General features: G+C 44.3%; 1 protein-coding gene across 3 annotated transcripts in view; it reads right to left on the reverse strand.

Moving 5' to 3' along the window:
* The window catches only part of smg7 (SMG7 nonsense mediated mRNA decay factor), a 34,161-nt gene that overhangs the window by 14,815 nt on the left and 910 nt on the right, over window positions 1–18,436 (reverse strand). For 2 of the 3 annotated variants that reach the window (XM_079284401.1, XM_079284399.1), the window contains exons 2-15: window positions 18,237–18,268; window positions 17,925–18,042; window positions 17,706–17,838; window positions 16,915–17,086; window positions 16,750–16,821; window positions 14,943–15,093; window positions 12,646–12,781; window positions 12,381–12,543; window positions 11,374–11,533; window positions 11,223–11,293; window positions 10,637–10,739; window positions 9,957–10,076; window positions 9,209–9,635; window positions 8,971–9,112 (exon numbers count right to left, since the gene is read on the reverse strand). In XM_079284401.1, coding sequence (XP_079140527.1) covers window positions 8,971–9,112; window positions 9,209–9,635; window positions 9,957–10,076; window positions 10,637–10,739; window positions 11,223–11,293; window positions 11,374–11,533; window positions 12,381–12,543; window positions 12,646–12,781; window positions 14,943–15,093; window positions 16,750–16,821; window positions 16,915–17,086; window positions 17,706–17,838; window positions 17,925–18,042; window positions 18,237–18,268 — 2,000 coding nt within the window. The remainder of the gene's footprint in view (window positions 1–8,970; window positions 9,113–9,208; window positions 9,636–9,956; window positions 10,077–10,636; window positions 10,740–11,222; window positions 11,294–11,373; window positions 11,534–12,380; window positions 12,544–12,645; window positions 12,782–14,942; window positions 15,094–16,749; window positions 16,822–16,914; window positions 17,087–17,705; window positions 17,839–17,924; window positions 18,043–18,236; window positions 18,269–18,436) is intronic. The other variant, XM_079284400.1, reaches the window with a different exon arrangement.

An 18,436-nucleotide genomic window follows, 5' to 3' on the forward strand; every position in this document is an offset into this window, starting at 1 on the left:
GCCACGTCGCATGTTCGAATGTGCATTAAACAATTCCCGCTGGATTGCAAACTCCGATTCGTCCTGTCTCCATCCTCATTTACGCTTCTACATAATTGGCGCCTCAACGTGGGTTGAGTTGAGGCCGGGACACCTCCTCTACGCCAGCCAACCGACAACCACGCTAAGAGGCCAACAGGTAGGAGATGTTCATATCTCACCATAGTTTTATTTCTGTATGGCGTGGCTCTCGCTTGTGTGACAGAGAGGGAGTGTCTGGGGTCCCCTCAGCGGAATCCACGCTCTTTAGCGGAGGAGGAGAGGGGCAGACTGGTGTTTGCTGGTAAAAAACTAAAAAGTGAAATGTTGAAATGATTCAATTTGATCTCCAGCTGTAAAAAGAGAGCTCTCTCGTGTGGAACAGCGTACGCAGCATTCTGTTGGCGTGACGTCTGGTTGTGGCCAAGTTAAGCTCAAATGCGGAGCGCTCCGTGATCTCTCAAGCTCAAGAGACTGTTGTACGCTAATGACAAAGCGACTGTGTGCTATTGATGAAGCAATTTCTGCAAATAAGTGTAAGGCACTCCAGTGTGAGTTCCAGTGTGAGATACGTAGGTCTTGATACGACTCTTTACTCGAGAGGGAAGAAACGAAAAGACTGGCTTAGATTTAAATAATAAAACTATAATGTGAGTCTGTTAGGAGTGGTTTCTGTTTAAGGCAGGACACTGCGCTGACGAGACTCAGGAATTTTGTGCAGAAATCTAAGTGAGCAGGAAAAGTAATATCTAACTAGACAATAAGATGAATAGTACGGTTTGAAAAGGTGTGCACACGACTGTAACTTATTGACATTACTGATGAAGTAATATTATAAAGGAGAGATCCTTATGTGACAAAGAGAAGATAACAAAAAGAGACCTGGACAAGAAACTGACTGACAGACTGAGACCGCTGACTTTTGATGTGATATACATCCGGATGGCTTTGCATGTGTATGAGCTATTGGCATGTTTTTGGTTGTTTACCCAGTGGTAACGCTTTTGCAAACAAATATAGTTTGTTTCAATCCGTCTGCATATATCCAGGCTATATTGTGTCCAGATCCTATTCTGTCTGCAGGAGGAGAAAAAATAGTGAAAAAATAGAACCTTCATGCTCCGAGTACTTGATGATGGCTGATTGCCCAGATGTGTGTGCGCCAAAATAAACCCTTGCGCATGATTGGCTGTACGCCCAGATTTTGGGGCCTGACAGGCTCACTCACTCCGTACAGAGAGGAGTAGAGTTGTCATACATATAGACATTGATCATACATAGTCCTAAATAATCAGAGGAAGAGTGTTGATGGAAAGGTGTTGTGGAGATCACAGGAAGGATTGTTGGTTGCACTTGGTGCATTGCTGACCATCTCAGAATCGCACAGTGAAAATCACTGTGCGAGGGGGGAATAGGTTAAAAGGTTAGAGACAAATTGGTTAAAGTTACAAGACATGGTTAAAATATTTATCAGATAATACTATTTCAAGTATAATAAGAACTATCCAATAATGTATCAGAAGTAAAAGCACAATTGTAACTTGTAAAATGGGGGATTAGACGAGTAATCTGAACTCTGTGGGACGACAGAAGCGCGCAATTAATATCTGATTCCTCCCAGAAGGTGAGAGGCTGTCCGCAGACGCAGTTCCAGATTGCCGCTCTGATCCTGGAACTGGAAAAAAGAATTCCACTTGTGAAAAATTATTTTGTGATATAACAGACACTTTGAAGTGATAAACTTGTAATCTTGCACTTAAGTTTTGTAAGAGTGTTGGACAGACGTGTCCTGGGTAACGTGTAGTATGTAAAGAAGGTTTGGTGTTTCCATTCAAGTTGAACTAAGTCTCGACACGAGTGTTTTGAAGATACTGTCAACGACCAATTAGGTAAAATGGGTAAAAGTCAAAGTGAGTCTGAGCAACTTGATGCCAAGGTTTTACCTTCAATAATAAAATATATGCGAGACAAAGATAATCAGACTGCCAAACAATGGAAAGAATGGATCAAATGGGTTCCCTGAAAAAGGCAGTTTCAGCCTACAAAATGTTAGTAACTCAAAACTTGTTTAAAGCAAAAGGAGAAAGAGGAAGCAGAAATGTATGGAATAATGTCTAAGGGAGAAAGAGAGAGATTAAGAAATAAAGGTCAGAAAGACAAATTAGAAAAAACAGGGAGCAATAACAGATAAAATTGAGTAAATAAAAAGGAAAATATACTGCCAAACTCTGTTCTGTTTGTTCTATTTTTGTCCGAGGGACACGGTCAAGTGGACCCCAGAGAGGGAACCACGGACGCACAAACATTAACACAGAGGGTGAGTTAACTTTAGATTCTGACTGTTTAGTGTAGTTTAGACTATGACAAACTAGACAAATACATACCAGATGTACGCAAATTAAGGTTTTAGAAAGTTACCACAAGACAAACACTATTAAAGGAAAAAATGTTCAGAATGTCACATGCAGGCTGATTAAATGGATTAGATAAAATGTTTGAGGAAGTAGTATTTAGAGAAGGGAAATAAGTGGTGAAGTTACGTATAATGGACAGAAAATACTGCTGCTGTATCTGTTTTTCTGTCTCCCAAGCAGTACGAGTGTGTAAGGGGGAAATCACATGTGTGTCCTTGGCATGAGGCCCAGGAATGGAGAGGATGTCTGACTGGCTGCCCAGTCAGACCCACACTCACTGACTTCAGAAACAGAGGATCCTGGTAAACTCTACAGTGATAAGGGTGACGTATACAGAACAAGAAGTACATCAATATCAAAGAAACAACTTAACTTATGTTTGATAAGAAAACACACACCAGGGGTCCAAATGTGTGATGTAAGACAGGTGAGGGGTGCTAGTGTTCACCCAAAATCGTGATCTGCCAAAGTTCAAAATTTGATTTCCACTCATGCAAGAAGCAATATCTACTCAATCGAGATATTAATGATAATACACCCGTTCTTGAGTCTTTAATGAAGGTTGGTATAATAATCTAATGTGATGATACACCGGTGCACGCACTAAAATTTTTCCTGTAAAGAAAATTCGAGACTTGAGGGAATCACCTGAGTGATGATTGTCTAAGATTTACAAGCAGTTAATGTATCGGTGCATCCACGAGCACCTCAAACTTTGGCTGCATAAGGTCACAAGGCTAACTGTCCAAATTGCAATTGCTCTCGAAAAAGTTTCATATCTGGGACATGTGATCACAGCAGAGGGCAGAACCCTCCCTCCCAAGAGAACACAGGCAATTAAACTGTGCCCAAACCACAAACTGAGAAACAAATGAAGAGCATTTTAGGAATGACGTCACAGAATGACAAACCACTCAGAAACAGAGGCTTTCCTCTATCCATGATTCATGGTAAAGATCTTTATGCGCATGACAAACTGACCTTCACTGACCGCTCGACTGATGCCTTTAATGACAACGATTCTAATCCTGCTACTCTTTTTCCTACTGCAGCAGATGGAGAGCCACATCACTGTTGTTTCTCCTGAACAGGTCTGCACACCGAGACCTGACCTCACAGACACGCCCACCGAAGCTGATTTACAACTGTTAGTGGACGGTTTGGCATCCCGCTCGCCGGACACGGGAGAAGGGCTGGTTGGTTTGCTGTAGTCTCATCACATCACATGACACACTTTTCTGCTCAAGCTGCAGATCATGTGGCTCTCACAGGAGCCGGTAAGCTTTCTGCCAACAAAATAGTTAACTTCTACACAGACTGTTGCTATGCCTTTGGTGTAGTGCACCACTGTGGCACCTTGTGGAAACACAGGAGCTTTTGGAAATCATCCGGCAAAACCATTTCTCACCACCGTCTCGTGGCCGACTTGCTAGAAGCCATATTGCTCCTTAAAGATTGTTTGTGTTATGAAATGAGATGCTCACACTAACGCTTCTGATCCCATCTCAACAGGAAATGCTGCAGCTGATGCTGCGACTGAGTAAGCAGATGTTTCAGGCTACTTTTTATTTATTTATCAACAGAAATATCGATATTGAAATATCCCTCACTTATGATGTTCAAGTATTGCAGACATTAGCGACCCCTGCAGAGAAAGTGTTGGGCCTAATCTGGTGCAATTTAAACGTTATTAATGGATAATGGATTATTATTAAAATGTATTGTGAGCCCAGACAACTTCCACATGAATTATTCTATTGTTAAGCTAAATTAGCCCACAGCAGTGATAACTTGGCAAAAGGGAGAATATGTGATATATTGTAAAGGTAGATCCACATTTTGTAGAGTTTTTAAAGTTAAAAAGGAAATTTAATAAGATATTAAATCTTATACTTTCTTTAGCTGGTCATATCAATCTTGATGTATCATCAAAGCAAATAATAACACCACGTAAATACAATTAGTATCGATATTTTGAACATTTTTATCTCTTTTACACAAAAATTAATTCTTGTGACAAAATGATGATGTAACGAACTGGCCCTCGATATTAGATAATTTAAATACAGTATTTGAATTAGTTTTCAACTGACATTAGGGAATGTAGGAACTGCAACAAATATTATTTATATTTTGTTTGGTTGTAATTTTAGAAAGCACGACCACAGTCCATGCTTGTACCAATGACACACATCAGCAGAGTGCCAAAGATCCAAAACATCTTCGACATCACACTATGCCACTGTTTAATGTGGTACACCAACTTGTCCCACACTAAGGTGTTCAAAGATTACATTTCCTGTAAAAATGCCTTGTACCATAAATATATATGTATATATATATATATAAGTACGCCAGACGTCATCCCTATGACAGACCTTGACGTTCCAAAGAACCTCACTTTCACTGACTGCTTTGGTGTTTCCACCAAAATCACAAGGCACCCGGCACAACGCATGTTGTTCTTCTAAAAAGCCGATCCTGCACATCAGACTTGTTTGTCTGACTGTTTTCCTCCCGTAGAACTACGAAAGTGACATTTCTGTGTAATACTTGTGTTTATTATTACAGCTTGCTATCTGAGAAACATGATCTCATAAAAAAAGCCTGTGCTTTCTTTTATTATTTTACTTGATAAAGGAATCAGTTGAATTGACAGTTGATTCTGAAAGAATATAATAGGAATATAAATACTTGGATGATAGTATTATAGCATATAGTTAAAATTGTTGTGTGTTATGAGCCTCACAGATATGTTGTCTCTCTATAACAGTTCAACAGAGATGAAGGTCCGACGTCTGTGTTTCGCCTCATCTCAGGAGATTTATTTTGTCATGTTGAGGTTAACATTCCCAAGCTAGCTACAACATGGAGTTGCTTCAAACTCACAAAAACAGCTCAGGTTTTGACCTCATCGATTATGTGATCATATGTTGTGCATATGTAAACCATTTTTGCCATTTCGATAAATTGTAAACACTTTAGTGGCCATGGGAATGGCCAGAGGGGGGAGTTGGCAATTGGCAATTTATCATGTTCTGTTAGATATAACTTCTATCGCAGACGAGGACATCCGAACCCATCCAATGTAACAACTACCAGGACTCCAACCTTGAGAGCCGTGAGAGCCCAGACGGTGGTTCAGCCGTCCTGGAGGAGAGCCTGAAGCTATGAATCAAGATGAGTGCGATGCAACCACACATATTCCAACCCATGTTAGACCAGGACCTATGCCAGCATTGCCATTTAAGTTCAAACCAGCCTATCCAGTGTTCAGACAGCTGCACGTTAATACACGTAGAAAGAGACGACTTCACACCATGTGGAAAGGGGAAACTAGCACACAGCTGTGGCTGATGACAGAATGAGCCGAATGTGGAATCCAAATCATGTTTATGATGCACATGTGAAATAAAAACATTGGCACTTCCTACATGAGAAGTTCAAGTGGACTCTTGTATGGATCTCAAAAGAAACACGACTATTGAGATCAGTATCCTGAATACCAAGTGTGGAACGCATGTGCAGAAATTATGATTTGCACACCGCAAAATAAGCCTCCCACTAATCATAAAACAGATCAATTGGAAAAGTATGAATGTTTTGCCAGTGGTGGATTTGCGTCAGACAAAAGAAGGGTTGACGTAGGCAATACTACTGTGTACTGTAAAGTAACCCGAGTGTCCTGGTTCCACAGGCTAACATTACTCCTTCGTTCATTAGGAGACCAGTATGATATGAAAACCCAATACCACAAGACCAAAGTTGTGAAAACACAACTATGACCATTCCCACTCTTCATTTGTTAAGCAAACAAACATCAGACATAGCCGACATGTATGGAATGTGTTGTGAAATGCTTTACTGAATATACTGTTGAAAGGGAGAAGAATTCGGGGTTTGAGGCAAGAGCTTGAGGAGAGTGCTGGCAGGGGGGTGGTCAGGGGATTGGTTAGACTAAATTTTGGGAAAATAAGGGGTCTGTATTGCTAAAAACAGACATTAGCGCATTAATAGTTTTAATTGTGGCTTTTCTATTGGCATGTTGCATCGTACCCATCCTGAGGAGACAGTGCCAGAGGAGCATGGACAAACAGATGGGTGTCATGGCAAATCTCCAACTGGCTCAGATGATGAACATGATGACGATGGAGCGAGGGACAAAGGCCCAGTTCACTCAAATGGTGGTTGGACGACCGGACCTGTTTCCGGACCTGTTTCCCATTTCGGACTATCTGGAGGACTCAGAGGACATGGGGGGAACAGGACTTGGGGGCAACTCACCATAAGAACGAGAGCCCGAACTTTGTTGAAAGTACACACGTCCAAAAAACACCACGTCACATGTTTTATCATCTGTCCAAACTGTTTCAATATAAATTTGAATGTATAGTAATCAGATATTTCTACATTCACGTATATTCATAGTCATGATCTATAATAATCAGTGCACAAGTATTATAGCATATAGGTATATCACAGACATTGCATCTAATGAATACTGATATGTTGTTCAATATTTTGCAGAAATTAAATGTGTGATGTATCAGTTAATACATGTTTGTAAGCAAGAACAGATTCACTTCATACCACAAAGGTGGTCGCTTGGTGGGAAAGGACCATAAGGGAGTTTTTCCTGCACTGCAATCTGTTGGTTTTTTCGCCCTTATATGAAAGTGAATCTGAGCAGTGAATGATGTTATTTGAATTATCTTACGAACTCAAATGTTCTGTATTGTATTGTTACTGTATTGGTATATAATCAATCACATATAATTTACATAAATCACTTGTGTTGTTGCAATGCAGGCAGGGATCAAAATTTTAGGTTCCAGTTTCGCCAATTGACAAAAGTTATAAAAAGTTAGGATGAGGGTTAAGAAACCCTCAGAGGAGGGATGTGTAGAGGAAAATCAACATTAGAACTGAATGTTACGTAATGCGTTATTCTCTGTTAGTTTTTGGAAATGATTCTCTAGGACAGATAAAGAGTGACCAAAACAACCCCTTACATGGAGTTGTTTTCTGTGAGAACAAATAGAAACCACCCAGATTAGAAGTCCAGATGTGTCCTGTATTGATTGAACAGACAGGTTTGACACAGGTCAAACAGACCTGTGTCAAGCAGGTCTGACACGGCTAAAAAGGCGTACATGTAGACTATAAAAATGTTCCTCGGACAGTCAGATTTGGAATCTGTTTCCATATGCCACGTCGCATGTTCGAATGTGCATTAAACAATTCCCGCTGGATTGCAAACTCCGATTCGTCCTGTCTCCATCCTCATTTACGCTTCTACACTGGTCATAGTGATGAAGAGTAGAGCAGCATCATAGTGATGAAGAGTAGAGCTGGTCATAGTGATGAAGAGTAGAGCAGCATCATAGTGATGAAGAGTAGAGCTGCGTCATAGTGATGAAGAGTAGAGCTGCGTCATGGTGATGAAGAGTAGAGCTGCATCATAGTGATGAAGAGTAGAGCTGGTCATAGTGATGAAGAGTAGAGCAGCATCATAGTGATGAAGAGTAGAGCTGGTCATAGTGATGAAGAGTAGAGCAGCATCATAGTGATGAAGAGTAGAGCTGCGTCATAGTGATGAAGAGTAGAGCAGCATCATAGTGATGAAGAGTAGAGCTGCATCATAGTGATGAAGAGTAGAGCTGGTCATAGTGATGAAGAGTAGAGCTGCATCATAGTGATGAAGAGTAGAGCTGCGTCATGGTGATGAAGAGTAGAGCTGCATCATAGTGATGAAGAGTAGAGCTGCATCATAGTGATGAAGAGTAGAGCTGGTCATAGTGATGAAGAGTAGAGCTGCGTCATAGTGATGAAGAGTAGAGCTGCGTCATGGTGATGAAGAGTAGAGCTGCATCATAGTGATGAAGAGTAGAGCTGGTCATAGTGATGAAGAGTAGAGCAGCATCATAGTGATGAAGAGTAGAGCTGGTCATAGTGATGAAGAGTAGAGCAGCATCATAGTGATGAAGAGTAGAGCTGCGTCATAGTGATGAAGAGTAGAGCTGCGTCATGGTGATGAAGAGTAGAGCTGCATCATAGTGATGAAGAGTAGAGCTGCGTCATGGTGATGAAGAGTAGAGCTGGTCATAGTGATGAAGAGTAGAGCTGCGTCACATGCTCTGACTGTGATGAAGACTCAACACACACATGTAGATGAACGTGTGAAACATGCTGTTGCTGTTGCACACACTGTCACACTGAGCACAGATATAGAAGAGATAGAACTGCTGCTGCTGCTGCTAACAACAACCTGATGTGTTTAAAGTGTTCACACACAATGTTATTCACCTGTTGCTCACAGAGCAGCACTTTCAAAATAAAAGTGCACAATACACTACTTTATAATTCATCATTGAACTTTGCCATAACAATGAGATTAATCACGATTAAAAATGTAATCGTTGCCCAGCAGTAGGCAATACATGACATTGTGAGCTCCTCAGTGAAACTATGAAGTCATGATTGATTCATCTGAGACCAACAGTCATGTGACATCAAATCTGTGAAAGTGTGTGTGTACCAGATCTGCTGGGCAGTGGTGGGAAGGCTCCAGGATGATGGATTGGGATGAACTGGGAGGAGCAGGTGGTCTGAGTTTGAGTGACGGGACTCTTCTTGGCCTCAGACACCGGAGTCTTCCTCAGCTCCATCTGCGCCTTCACCTGAAAGAGAGAAAACAAGTCAGACATCATCATCATCACCACCACCAGACGGTCTAAATGAGCTCCTCCCTCTGTGAACCGTTCCCACAGCTCCACCTGTTTTCCAGCGTCAGCACTCTTCTCGTGGCCGGCCTTCTTCAAGTCGCTCTTCCTCTTCCCGTCCCTCTTCAGCTCTCCTTTCCCAGCAGCCCCATTGCCCTTGGCGAAGTCCCGGCGCTCCTTGCCGCTGTCCTTCAGGTGATGGCTGCGCGTCGGCTCTCGGCTCTGCTCTCGGGGTTTGATGTTCTCCTTGAAGGTGACGACGGGTCGCTCGCCGCCGTCGGGCCACGAGCTCTGCGAGTTCTTCCCCGCCGACAGCACCGACTTCAGGCCGGAGTTCCCGCCGTCGTTGGGAAGCTGCTCGGCGTTGGACGACTCCTGCAGCACCGGCGCCTCCTTCTCCTGGGGCTCCTCGACCGCCTGCTCTGGAATGTCGGTGACGAAGATGAGGAGGCCTTCTTCGCTCACCCTGCACTGGATCAGCCTGTAGAGAGGAGACGGACAACATCATGCTGTATTGAAGAAGACTTAAAACTAGAGATTGAGACCATAAACTCATGTTTACTGAGGGAATAAATCAAGAGAGAAGTAGAGTCATTTTCTCATAGACTTCTATACAACCAGAGGAGTCGCCCCCTGGTGGACACTAGAGAGAATGCAGCTTTAACACGTGAAGCTTTGACTTCACTCTAAAGAACCGGAGGTTTGTCTCCTGAAGCCAACACAAAGAAGTCACAGGACTTGTGTCCATCGCGGTCCCCAAGTTAGTTTGTCTTTCACTGTGACGGAGCAGATGGACACTCACCCTGGCTGGTTGTCGGCCACCCATTTGCCCAAACTGATGAGTCTCTGATGTCGAGTGTGGACCGGCAGGCCGTCCCTGTCCACCAGGATGCCCTGATGACCTTTAGTGAAGTCCAGGGACCTGAAACACCAGCAGTCATCAAAACATGAAAACATTCTGACTGATTCACCGACCCGCATCCCACCGCCGGACCCGCATCCCACCGTTCAACCCGCATCCCACCGCCCAACCCGCATCCCACCGTTCAACCCGCATCCCACCGTTCAACCCGCATCCCACCGTTCAACCCGCATCCCACCGTTCAACCCGCATCCCACCGTTCAACCCGCATCCCACCGTTCAACCCGCATCCCACCGTTCAACCCGCATCCCACCGTTATATAACTCTAATATCCTACTTATAGAAGTTATAGTTCATATACTGAGTTATATAACTCTAATATAATAGTTTACTATAATAAAAATGATTGAAGTGAGATGAACAGACTGAAAACTTGATCTTATAGATAAAACATGTTGACACAGTTTTCCTTTGGAGACATCATTTGAAGTTGACAAAAGTAATAAATCACAATATAGGCCTATGTTATCGCAATACTCAGAATATCGCAGTATCGTGATAATATCGTATCGCGGGAACTCTCGTGATTCCCACCCCTAGTGTTCAACCCTCATCTCACCGCCAGACCCTTGTCCCAGGACTTAATTGAAGGAGGGAGTACCTCAGAGCAGGCCGGAGAGCCAGGAAACCCTGCAGCTCAAACTCCTCTGGAAGGGGCGTCGCTGTGGAGAAAATAAACAAACCTTGAGCTTCAAACAGCTTGAAGATCTGACATCCAAACATTACAGGACTATAACACTGTGGACATGTCTGAAAAACACTGTAAGACACATTTATAAATGTCTTTCCCAACTTTTTCAACTGGACCATTCATGCTCTTCCTCCTATATCTGTGCATTTCTCCAGGGAGCTTTGTTTAAGAAGCTTCCTGTTCAGGGTCAGTGATCACTGATTCAGTGTGCAGACATGTGAGAAGCTTCCTGCGAAAAGAAAAACCAGAGACGCTGCAGGACCGACGATGACGTTCACAGGGAGAGCAGCTTCTATTCTGAAGAGACGGCAGGCTACAAAGACTAAATCCAACATAGAAGCTTTGGTTCCTGGACTTGTTGTCCACTATCATAAAACCTGATTCACCTGAAGAGGACTCAGACCAGAGCTCACATGGATCACTGATAAAGAATCAATACCAGAGGGCGTCCTACCTGAGGAACAGGACACGTCGTCCTCTTTGGGCTGGAAACTGTTGAGGATGGAGACCAGCCAGGGCCAGATACTGAGAGTGGGAATGAGGAGTTAAACTTCCTGTCCAGTAATGATCAAAACAACATTTAGACAACGGGACAGAAGACTTACTGCTGCCTCTGGTCCACGGCGGCCTCTGGAAAGACGCTGGGTCTCAGCTTCAGCCAGTCCAGAGACACTTTAATGGCCGGCAGAGGACACTCCCCCATGATCTCCTCTCCTCGGTTCTTGTTGAGCAGAGCACGGCTGCACATGACACCCAGGAAGGACACTGAGGGGAAGTCAAACACCATGAACATCTGTCTCCTCATACAAACCAAACACACATCAAACATCTGGAGTCCTGCTGGCAGCACATACACACAGATGTAAACAGTCATGAACCATGAACTAAACTAGCAGCAACGTTGGCTGGGCGGTATGACCAAAAATGCATATCACGGTATTTTGTAAGATTCTGGTGCTTTCACGGTGTCTCCATGTACAGCTTCTTATCGCCCTCTATGTACCAACGTACATTGATGACAAATACCTCACATATTACGGTGATCAGCGTTGCACATGTCTGACCTAAATACCTTTTGTTGTTCAGTCTGTGTTCATTCTGCATCGCTCTGTTCTGTTCTTTAATGTAACGTTACTGGAGCCACAGAGCTGCCCAGCTGTTAGCAGACTGTTGTTAGCGAGCTTTACCCAGCATGCAGTTCGGCGGTGAAATTTTATAAATGTACAATTATGAGTGCTACAAATTGTTTATGTGTCACAAACTGTTGCGTCGTGGTGTTTTGTTGTTAAAGAGCGTTAGTTGTGGGTTGTTCATTGTTCTAAAGTAAACCATGAGCAGGTTCCCTCTCAATACAGCTAACACAACTCGCTCCGTCCGTAGCACTCCTAGCGGCGAACAATATATTTTGCTGCCTGTTGAAGAGCAGCAGAAGCTGTTTCGGATGTGCACCGGTATGGCGGTATATGAAATATTCTTATCATACGGGAAATTAAAACCGGTATACCGCCCAGCCCTAATAAGAGCAGTTGGTTTGTAGTCTGGGTTTATCTCAGCAGACCTGCAGAGCTTCAGCTGATATTACAGTGGTATGATGAGTGTTGTTGGTTCTTACTGAAGAGTCCGAGCAGCTGGAACCAGCTGAGCTGCTGCTCGCTGCTGTAGCTCTGTTCTCCACTGTCGGCGGTCAGGTCTCTGAGGTGGTGGAGCTCAAACAGGTTGATGACGGTGATGTGGACCAGCTGCTGAGAACTGAATGCCTTCTGCAGGATCAGCCTCTGCACACACACACACAGACACACACAAGCCGGGTCATCAAACAATCCCTTTTCAAGACCTCACTGCATGCAGGAATAAAACCTGTGTGGAAAGTGTTTCACCTGAAACTGCTCCTCCAGTTTCTCCCTCAGGACGTCCAGCTTGTCCAGACTCTTGCTCAGGTAGACGTGACCGTGAAACTTGATGAAGGCCCGGATGAAATCCGACACGCTCCACTTGGCTTTCACCTCATCGCGGCTGCAGAAACACGGAGGATTTGACAGTGAAGAACAACATCACAGGGATAAAACATCTAGAAGGCTTTATTTCCTCTCAGAGGGAACTAGGGACTCGGTTCTAAAGGAGTAAAACAGTTACATTACAGTCATCATTACGCTTCTATCCAAAGAGACTTACAACAAGTGTATTCAACATCGGTTTGAGAGAACAACTCGTCACCAGAAGTCATAAGTGCATCTCCTTTAAACAAGCATCTAAGAGCATAAACCAGAGCCAACGTACAGCAGAAACAAACGAATGCAATAAGTGCCACAAACTAACATGAATACAATCAGTGCAATGAGCTCGTATGGATACAATAGATGCTCAGTGAGTGCTGAGTGAAGGCTCAGTGCTTCTTGAAGAGGTGAGTCTTCAGCCTGATGAAAGATGGGCAGTGACTCTGCTGTCCTGAGGTCAGTGGGGAGTTCATTCCACCACTGAGGGGTCAGGACAGGAAACGGACGCGACCGGGTCGATCGGCCGCAGGGACCTCTGAGCGACGGGGGAACCGATCGCCCCGAGGCAGCAGAGAGAAGAGGTCGGGTGGGGGTGTAGGGCTTGACCACGGCCTGGAGACAGGAAGGAGCTGTTCCCTTCACTGCCCTGTAGACCAGCACCAGAGTCTCACACTGGATGCTCTTACAGGAGCCAGTGGAGAGAACGGAGAAGGGAAGTTGTGGGAGAACTTGGGGCGATTGAACACCAGGCGAGCTGCAGCTTTCTGGACAAGCTCCAGAGGTCTGATGGCCGCTTGTTCCTATTTTTAGTATGAATGTGGTCCAGAGTTACTGGTTCTGCTATCGGTACTTTCTTAGTTCTGGAGCGTGTCTGTCTCTCTCTCTCTGTTTCCGTCTTCTTGTTGTTTCCGTCTTCTTGTTGTTTCCGTCTTCTAGTTTCCGTCTTCTAGTTTCCGTCTTCTAGTTTCCGTCTTCTTGTTTCCGTCTTCTAGTTTCCGTCTTCTAGTTTCCGTCTTCTAGTTTCCGTCTTCTAGTTTCCGTCTTCTAGTTTCCGTCTTCTTGTTTCCGTCTTCTAGTTTCCGTCTTCTAGTTTCCTTCTTCTAGTTTCCTTCTTCTTGTTTCCTTCTTCTTGTTTCCGTCTTCTAGTTTCCGTCTTCTAGTTTCCGTCTTCTAGTTTCCTTCTTCTAGTTTCCTTCTTCTAGTTTCCGTCTTCTAGTTTCCGTCTTCTAGTTTCCGTCTTCTTGTTTCCGTCTTCTTGTTTCCGTCTTCTTGTTTCCGTCTTCTAGTTTCCGTCTTCTAGTTTCCTTCTTCTAGTTTCCTTCTTCTAGTTTCCTTCTTCTAGTTTCCTTCTTCTAGTTTCCTTCTTCTTGTTTCCTTCTTCTTGTTTCCGTCTTCTTGTTTCCGTCTTCTAGTTTCCGTCTTCTAGTTTCCTTCTTCTAGTTTCCTTCTTCTAGTTTCCTTCTTCTAGTTTCCGTCTTCTAGTTTCCGTCTTCTAGTTTCCGTCTTCTTGTTTCCGTCTTCTTGTTTCCGTCTTCTTGTTTCCGTCTTCTTGTTTCCGTCTTCTAGTTTCCGTCTTCTAGTTTCCTTCTTCTAGTTTCCTTCTTCTAGTTTCCTTCTTCTAGTTTCCTTCTTCTAGTTTCCTTCTTCTAGTTTCCTTCTTCTAGTTTCCTTCTTCTAGTTTCCTTCTTCTTGTTTCCTTCTTCTTGTTTCCGTCTTCTAGTTTCCTTCTTCTAGTTTCCTTCTTCTAGTTTCCTTCTTCTAGTTTCCTTCTTCTAGTTTCCGTCTTCTAGTTTCCGTCTTCTAGTTTCCTTCTTCTTGTTTCCGTCTTCTTGTTTCCGTCTTCTCGTTTCCGTCTTCTCGTTTCCGTCTTCTCGTTTCCGTCTTCTCGTTTCCTTCTTCTAGTTTCCTTCTTCTAGTTTCCTTCTTCTAGTTTCCTTCTTTCCTATTTGTTGTTTCCTTCTTCTGGTTTCCTTCTTCTTGTTTCCTTCTTTCCTATTTGTTGTTTCCTTCTTCTTGTTTCCTTCTTCTTGTTTCCTTCTGCTAGTTTCCTTCTTCTAGTTTCCTTCTTCTAGTTTCCTATTTTTTGTTTCCTTCTTGTTCCCTATTTTTAGTTTCCTATTTCTTGTTTATTTCTTATTGTTTCCTATTTCTTGTTTCCTATGAATAAAACCCTCCATTACCTCTCCAGAGCCTTGGACAGAGCCTTCTGCAGGTTGGTGGAGGCTGCTGGGAAAGGGAACTTGACCGCGATGCTGCGGCAGTAGTAGAAGATGGTGGTGAGGTGGTCTCCTTTAGAGGAGGCCAAGATGGCCAGCTGGTTGTAGGGCTGACCTGCAGGAGGAGCACAAAGAGGAGCAACAATCAACACACCACATACACACAGGAAGGAACTACAAACATGGATCCATCAACATACGGAGGAACTACAAACAGGGAGCCATCAAGACCACACACACACACACAGGGAGGAACTACAAACATGGAGCCATCAAGACCACACACACACACACACACACACACACAGGGAGGAACTACAAACATGGAGCCATCAAGACCACACACACACACACACACACACACGAGGAACTACAAACATGGAGCCATCAAGACCACACACACACACAGGGAGGAACTACAAACATGGAGCCATCAACAACACATACACACAGGGAGGAACTACAAACAGGGAGCCATCAAGACCACACACACACACAGGGAGGAACTACAAACAGGGAGCCATCAAGACCACACACACACAGGGAGGAACTACAAACATGGAGCCATCAACAACACATACACACAGGGAGGAACTACAAACAGGGAGCCATCAAGACCACACACACACAGGGAGGAACTACAAACATGGAGCCATCAACAACACATACACACACAGGGAGGAACTACAAACAGGGAGCCATCAAGACCACACACACACAGGGAGGAACTACAAACATGGAGCCATCAACAACACATACACACACAGGGAGGAACTACAAACATGGAGCCATCAACACACGGATGAACTACAAACATGGAGCCATCAACAACACACACAGGGAGGAACTACAAACAGGGAGCCATCAAGACCACACACACACAGGGAGGAACTACAAACAGGGAGCCATCAAGACCACACACACACACACAGGGAGGAACTACAAACATGGAGCCATCAAGACCACACACACACAGGGAGGAACTACAAACATGGAGCCATCCAGACCACACACACACAGGGAGGAACTACAAACAGGGAGCCATCAAGACCACACACACACACACAGGGAGGAACTACAAACATGGAGCCATCCAGACCACACACACACAGGGAGGAACTACAAACAGGGAGCCATCAAGACCACACACACACAGGGAGGAACTACAAACATGGAGCCATCAACACGGATGAACTACAAACATGGAGCCATCAACACACGGATGAACTACAAACATGGAGCCATCAACACACGGATGAACTACAAACATGGAGCCATCAACACACGGATGAACTACAAACATGGAGCCATCAACACACGGATGAACTACAAACATGGATCCATCAACACACGGATGAACTACAAACATGGATCCATCAACACACGGATGAACTACAAACATGGAGCCATCAACACACGGATGAACTACAAACATGGATCCATCAACACACGGATGAACTACAAACATGGAGCCATCAACACACGGATGAACTACAAACATGGAGCCATCAACACACGGATGAACTACAAACATGGAGCCATCAACACACGGATGAACTACAAACATGGAGCCATCAACACATGGAGGAACTACAGACATGGCCGCTCTAACCCGAGGGCATCATTTATTGTTTCTCTTTTTACCATGTTACGTGTTTTTGAAAGCGCTATACAAACAAAATGTTTTATTATTTTGCAATGTTTACTTAGCTAGCTTAGCACAAACACTGGAAGCAGGGGGAAACTGCTAGCCTCGTAGCTTCAGACTCACCGTTGGACGGGACCAGCTGAGCTGCGTGTCGATAGTACGACTCCGCCTGGCTGGTCTGGTTACGATAACGAGCTGAAACAGAACGAGGAACAGAACAAGTCTGTTTTTAAAACATGCAACACAATCAGAAGACGTGAACTCCGGTGGACGTGGACGTTTCCTCACCGATGTCTCCGAGGTGGACGAGGCAGTGCTGGCAGATGTAGGAACACGAGCTGGGCTGCGGCGTGACGATGGCGCCGCCGACGTTCTGCTTATTGCTGATGATGCCGAGCTGAGAAGACTTGACGCGGCACGGGAGGTCCACGTTGAACACGGTGCACAACTCCTGTAGTAACTGGAGACAACACGAGTCACGTTAATACAAAACATGGAATGTTTGAGGAGAGTTCAGAGTGTTTCACACATTGGACCAAGAATCACAACCAGGATGTAAAAAAGGACGAACTTCAAAAGACCAGAAAAGATCAAACATAAACAAATACATTAAGATAACCAAAAACTACTCCGTTTATCAAAGTCAGAATCTGTAAATAAACGTCATTATTGTCAGGTAGACATCTTTCCAACGGTCCTTGAACACATCATGTGTGACGAACGCTTACATCAGTAAAATCAGCCAAAACGAAGCTTAACATCATGATCTTTCATCAGAAACATTTTACTCTTCATGTTCTCATTTAAAATCTCTCCTCTAATATAGTGTTTAGAGAGGCGAGAGGAGAGAAGAGGAGAGGAGGAGAGAGGAAAGGAGAGGTCATGGTTCTGTTTCCATAGAGCAGGACTTTTATTTTGAAGAGAAAATCAAGACCACAGAGAGAGAAACAAATGCCCTGAAACTGCTCCTGGAGACTATTTCCAATAGTTTGACCAATGAAGCTGATTCTGATCCTAAACCCCCATGTCGAACCTGATCCTGCCAGGTCTGCTGGTCCCCAATGAGTCCTGAACCCTACCTGTGTGTAGAAACCACTCGCTGCCTCCAGGAACAGCGACAGGTTGGCCTGGACCTCGCTGCGGTTGGGGTTGGCCCGGTTCTTGGCCTGGCTCTGCAGGGTGGTGATCTGGTTCTTAAAAGCGTGATTCCACCTGCAGGGAACACAGAAAACATCATCAATGGGGGGGTAAAGAAAAGCGTTTTCTTTGTTGTTGTGGTTTCAGGCGGAGCAGCTTACAGGTCTTGCTCCACCTTCTTGTCCAGAGCGTACTCCAGGTCGGTCACCAGCATCTTCTGGTACAGATCCTGCAGAGCCTGCCGGGACGTCCACACCTCGGCCGCCCCGAGCTTCGAATCTAACGCACCCAGGGAGCAGAAACACGTGAACATGAATACATCAATGTAAACTGAAGAAGATTTGGTGAAATAAAGAAGATCTGGTGAAATAAAGAACATCTAGTGAAATAACGAACATCTAGTGAAATAACGAACATCTGTTGGTGAAGATGTTGTCTGAGGATGTTTTGAGGCGATGGTGCAGAACTCTTACCTGTCATGTCCGCCTTCAGGGCCTCTGCCTGTCTGCTCGATGTAAACAAGAGAAGAGAAGGTGAGACGGGTTCATCAGAAACAGACAGAGGTACACACACACAGACACAGACACACACACACACACAGACACACACACAGACACAGACACACACACACACACACACAGACACAGACACACACACACACACACACACACAC

This window comes from Melanostigma gelatinosum (genome assembly GCF_949748355.1).
Source record: "Melanostigma gelatinosum genome assembly, chromosome: 15".
Lineage (NCBI taxonomy): Eukaryota > Metazoa > Chordata > Actinopteri > Perciformes > Zoarcidae > Melanostigma > Melanostigma gelatinosum.